Genomic DNA, 5,942 nt, shown 5'->3' with positions numbered 1-5,942 from the left:
ACAATATTAATAAAAAAATTAGGGATCTATTAGAAACGTGAAAGAGTAAATTCGATTACAGAGAATTAAGGAGTCCCCCACACACGAAAATAAAAAAAAAAAAAAAAATTCGAATCTAAATAAATCCCTAATTAATAAGAATTTTCATGATTCGATGCATCACACAATATTAATAAAAAAAAATGAGGGACCTATTGGAAATGCAATAAAGTAAATTCGATTTCGTAGCACTACAGAGTCTCTCACACACGAAAATCAAAAAAAAAAAAAATTCGAATCTAAATAAATTCCTAATTAATGAGAATTTTCATGATTCGATGCATCACACAATATTAATAAAAAAAAATGAGGGACCTATTGGAAATGCAATAAAGTAAATTCGATTTCGTAGCACTACAGAGTCTCTCACACACGAAAATCAAAAAAAAAAAAAATTCGAATCTAAATAAATTCCTAATTAATGAGAATTTTCATGATTCGATGCATCACACAATATTAATAAAAAAAAATGAGGGACCTATTGGAAACGCAATAAAGTAAATTCGATTTCGTAGCACTACAGAGTCTCTCACACACGAAAATCAAAAAAAAAAATTCGAATCTAAATAAATCCCTAATTAATGAGAATTTTCATGATTCGATGCATCACACAATATTAATAAAAAAAAATGAGGGATCTATTGGAAACGCAATAAAGTAAATTCGATTACGGAAAACTGGAGTCCCTCATACATGAAAATTGAAAAAAAAAACTCGGGACCTAATGAACCCCTAATTAATAAGAATTTTCACAATTGGACGCTTCACAAAATATTGATAAAAAAAAAATTAGGGGTCTATCGGAAACGCAATAAAGTAAATTCGATTACGTAGCACTACAGAGTCCCTCACAAACGAAAATAAAAATAAGAAATAAAATTTCGAGACCTAATGACTGCCTAATTAATACGCATTTCTACAATTAAATTGAATCACAAAATATTAATAAAAAAAATAGCGATTCAACCGCCTCATAAATCATTTCCATCACAAAGACGCAGCAATTCGACGCACGGCGTTATATGAAGGAAAAAACAGGGGTCCATGTGAAAGGCGGGAGGGTGAATCGGAGTAGGGAAAAGTAAGGAGTCCCTTACGAGCGTTTAAGCCGGGAGCGAGCGGGAAATTAACTCGAATTTTCGCGCGGTCGGGATACTCGCCGGTCCGACGAGCGTTGCATAGCCGTGAGAAGGCCGACGCGGTCGAAGCAGACCGCAGACCGCGTCTGCGGTCTTTCCGCCAGCCGTTCCGCTACTTTTTGGACTTTCCTGCCACGGGCGCGATTATCGATCGCCGCCGGTCGCGGCGTCCGGACGCCGAATTAAGCCCTTGACCGCAAAACCGGCCAGCCGATCGTCTTCCGTTTTAAAATCGGCCTTCCCCAATTTTCCTCGCGCCACCTGCTTATGCCACTGTCATACCACTCCACCCAACGTTGCCATAACCTAATCGAATTTTCTCGTCGTCATTGCTTTCCTTTCCGTTGCAAAATTTATTTATTTTTTAAATATTGGAAATATTGGGTCCCTAATTTTGCCACTGTCATACCACTGCACCCAATGCCGCCATAACCTAATCGAATTTCCTCGTCATCATTCCTTCTCCGTTGCAAAATTTATTTATTTATTTATTTTTTAAATATTGGAAATATTGGGTCTTTAATTTTGCCACTGCCATACCACTGCACCCAACGCCGCCATAACCTAATCGAATTTCCTCGTCATCATTGCTTTCCCTTTCCGTTGCAAAATTTATTTATTTATTTTTTAAATATTGGAAATATTGGGTCCCTAATTTTGCCACTGTCATACCACTGCACCCAACGCCGCCATAACCTAATCGAATTTCCTCCTCATCATTGCTTACCCTTTCCATTGCAGAATTTATTTATTTATTTATTTATTTTTTAAATATTGGAAATATTGGGTCCCTAATTTTGCCACTGTCATATCACTGCACCCAACGCCGTCATAACCTAATCGAATTTCCTCATCATCATTCCTTCTCCGTTGTAAAATTTATTTATTTATTTATTTTTTAAATATTGGAAATATTGGGTCTCTAATTTTGCCACTGTCGTACCAGTGCATCCAACGCCTCCATAACCTAATCGAATTTCCTCGTCGTCATTGCTTTCTCTTTCCGTTGCAGAATTTATTTATTTATTTCTTTTTTAAATATTGGAAATATTGGGTCTCTAATTTTCGTCTTTAATTTCGCCAGAGTTTGAGTTGAATTTTTATTCCGCCATTTTGAAAATATTTTTGTTGACAGCTGTTAGTTTCGATGGAAATATGCATATATGAATTATGTTGAATAAATATTTTTGATATACAGTTTGGTGGACATGTGCATGGACTTATAGTCGTTATTCGAGCGTGAGTTAGTGCATTCGATTTTATTTCGTTGGTGAACGATCTGAAATAAGGTTTCGCGATTTTGTTAACGAGGCAGGATTGTTTGCATCGTATGCAGATGCTTTCCGCGATTATTCGAATGGCATTGGAATTGAGGCACGTAACGGTGAGTCAGAAGCAAATTCTGATATGGAGCCAACGAAAAAGCAAAATTGTAAGCAACCGCGATACTGAAATAACTAATTGCATGCGTATACAAGACAGATATGCAAATCACATCGGCACGTCGAATTAACCGGGCAAATAAATTGTTAATAAATATACACACCGGAATTTATTTTTATATCATTAAGAGAATGATCTATAGCACGTGATAAATTTTGCAGATTGCTCGTCGAGAGGCATAATTCAAGATGGTAATTTTGCGGGAATAATTATTGTCTGCGAAAGTACGTCAGAGATTGCAAACATAATTAGTGCCCAATTAGAATCGTATTATTTATCAATATTTTACTACTGCTTCGAAAAAATGGGATAAAAATAAATTATTTTGCAATTTGCGATAAATTCTAATTATTTGGTGGATTTGTGAAAGAATCATGGGAGTGATGAAAATCGTTGAGAGTGGTCGGAAAATTGCCGATTTTGTTGCGGAAAAATTGTCAGGGATTGACGAAAGAGTTCATATTTGATACAGAATAGGAGCAAACGCGATACAAAACCGAACAGTCGCTGTTCTGTCTCGTAAGGTTCCAAGGCGACGATTCTTAAGCGAAGACAGCGTGCTCAAGTGGATTCGGAAACGCTTTCGCGGAACGAATCGATCAAAGTCTGGCCCCCGGAAACCGCGGCGACACGTTCTTGAAAAGTGTACCGCGGAAGGTTAGCCTGTCAATGACGGCCAAGTGAAAGTTGGACGTCTAGACGTATTTATTTCTAGAGCGACGGACGCAGCGATTTTATTCCTGTCACAGCGACACCGAAGCCGCCTGATTGACGTAGGTGTTGCACCGATTTCGTCTAAATATAGGTGTCTGTATATGGAACGCGCGTGAAACGTTCGGCGCGTGGCATCGCTCCATTTACGCTCACGGACCAATTGGTACTGCTCGCGATCGTCGCGGAACAACTCGAGCGAGATGCACGGGACAAACGCGAATAGCGTTTCCGCGTGGAAAAGCGCTGACCGTCGAGAAATTTTCCGATCAGAGAGGACCATTTTTCGAGTGAAAAGGAACCAATTTTTCGAAAATGTCACCCCGCAATATGGTACCTTCGAAAATGACACGGTGGAGAAATGGCCCTTTGGAAAATGGTACCTTGGAAAAATGGTACTTTGAAAAATGGAACCTCGGAAAAATGGCACCTTGGAAAATGGTACCTCGGGAAAATAGTATCTTGAAAAATGGTACTTTGAAAAATAGTACGTCGGGAAAATGGTACCTTGGAAAATGGTATCTCGGGAAAATGGAACCTTGGAAAGTGGTACCTCGGGAAAATGGAACCTTGGAAAGTGGTACCTCGGGAAAATGGAACCTTAGAAAGTGGTACCACGGAAAAATAGTACCTTTGGAAAATAGTACCTTGGGAAAATAGTACCTTGAAAAATGGTACCTTGGGAAAATAGTACCTTGAAAAATGGTACTTCGGGAAAATGGAACCTTGGAAAGTGGTACCTCGGGAAAATGGAACCTTGAAAAGTGGTACCCCGGGAAAATGGAACCTTAGAAAGTGGTACCACGGAAAAATGGTACCTTGGGAAAATAGTACCTTGAAAAATGGTACCTTGGGAAAATGGCACTTCGGGAAAATGGAACCTTGGAAAGTGTTACCTCGGGAAAATGGAACCTTGAAAAGTGGTAACCCGGGAAAATGGAACCTTGAAAAGTGGTACCCCGGGAAAATGGAACCTTGGAAAGTGGTACCTCGGGAAAATGGCACTTCGGAAAAATGGAACCTTGGAAAGTGGTATCCCGGGGAAATGGAACCTTGGAAAGTGGTACCTCGGGAAAATGGTACCTTGGGAAAATAGTATTTTGAGAAATGGCGCCTTGGGAAAATGGTACTTTGAAAAATGGAACCTTGGGAAAGTGGTACCTTGAGGAAATGAAACTGTGAAAAATGGCGCCTTGGGAAAATGGAACTTTGATAAATGGCGCCTTGGGAAAATGGTACTTTGAAAAATGGCGCCTTGGGAAACTGGTACTTTATAAAATGTCCCCTTAGGAAGTGATATATTAAAAAATTGATACCTTCGAAAAAATGTCATAGATTGCCGTGCGTTTTATTCTAAATACGGGATTTTTAATCCTTATTCCAGAATAAGTGATCGACGTCTATCTTTTTGCAAGTCAAATGATTACCCTCGGCAGTTTTATAGAATAGACCCCGACTCGATTATAATATAGTATTCTTATTATACTGGTCGATCCGTAATGGTCCTCGAAAGTCAACACCTGCTCGAAGAAATTCGACGCATTTGTTAAGCAAAGAAAAAGAGGGAAAAAAATCGAGATCTGAGCGAACTCGATCGCCTACAAAGTAGGTAAAACAAATCGCGACCGCGAAGGCTCGTCGGTCAATTTTCACCCGAGGTATGCACGAGGCGTCGTCGCACTTCAAATATTGACCAACACGCCGAACAGACTATCCTCACAACTCATTTCATAGCCACTCCATCTCGACAATCCTCTCCACGCAGTCGGCTAGCAAATTAACAAAAACCTGCCCATTCGATGTACACAAAAAATCAGGTCACGTACCATTCAAATTGTTCTCTAGAGGAACACCCTTCTAGAAAGCCTCTATCAGCGCGATTACGCCCTGAGAACGTCGGGCTGAAGTCATTTAGGGACTCCAATACGTGTTTTTCTCTGGCATTTATCCATAATTGCTGGGTCTTTTTATGCTCCGTTATTAACCTCTACAAGAAGAAATTTATTAAGTCCGCGAAGGGATCGTTATTTTTCGCTTTTACGTTGACTATTTATGAGATATAATAGACCCGACAATGTTCTATTATGTTCATTATACCGTTGGAAATCGTACTGGAATTAGACAAAATCTAACTCTATATGCTATAGAGTATATTAGTGAGTATATTAGTATCTCCCGAGAGGTTAGTTTTTAATTCATTAATTATTCCGTATTATCGTCTGATAACAATTTAATAATAATTCAAAAATACCCGGAATTCATCCATATTAATGTACGTATAAAATATTGGTACAGTAAAAGATATGGTTTCTGGGTACTCTGCATCTGATACACGAAATATGGCTCCTGTCGTGATAAAGTTTGGCCATCGCTAATATATGTACAACATGGACGTAAATATATAACAAAAGTGTACTCGTTACGCATATAAACGTCCACTTTCCAAAAAAGCATATACACGATCGTTATAATGTTCATTCCTCGAGGACGTGTATATACGTTCTCCGTGTTTAAGCACCCAGTTTTTAAAGAATATATATATGCCCTTCATCCAGAAATACCCATTCTTCGAAAACACAAATATACGTCGCTCCTTCGTGAGTATCTATT

The 5,942-nt window shown here is 38.9% G+C and overlaps 1 protein-coding gene across 1 annotated transcript; it reads left to right on the top strand.

The window, feature by feature from the left end:
- Positions 1-4,050: 4,050 nt before the first annotated feature.
- Positions 4,051-4,428, top strand: LOC108555144 (fibrinogen alpha chain-like). Its single transcript, XM_017910677.1, has one exon. It carries the CDS (start codon positions 4,051-4,053, stop codon positions 4,426-4,428), a length of 378 nt encoding a protein of 125 aa, XP_017766166.1.
- The last annotated feature ends 1,514 nt before the right edge of the window (positions 4,429-5,942 follow it).

The sequence above is a fragment of the Eufriesea mexicana genome, unplaced genomic scaffold, assembly GCF_001483705.2.
Source record: "Eufriesea mexicana isolate 0111107269 unplaced genomic scaffold, ASM148370v2 scaffold139, whole genome shotgun sequence".
NCBI lineage: Eukaryota > Metazoa > Arthropoda > Insecta > Hymenoptera > Apidae > Eufriesea > Eufriesea mexicana.
This window is presented reverse-complemented; position numbering and strand designations above follow the sequence as displayed.

Excerpts from the sequence above, each read along its gene's own strand:
- LOC108555144 (XM_017910677.1), top strand. The coding sequence starts at position 4,051 with ATGGAACCTTGGAAAGTGGTACCTCGGGAAAATGGAACCTTGAAAAGT.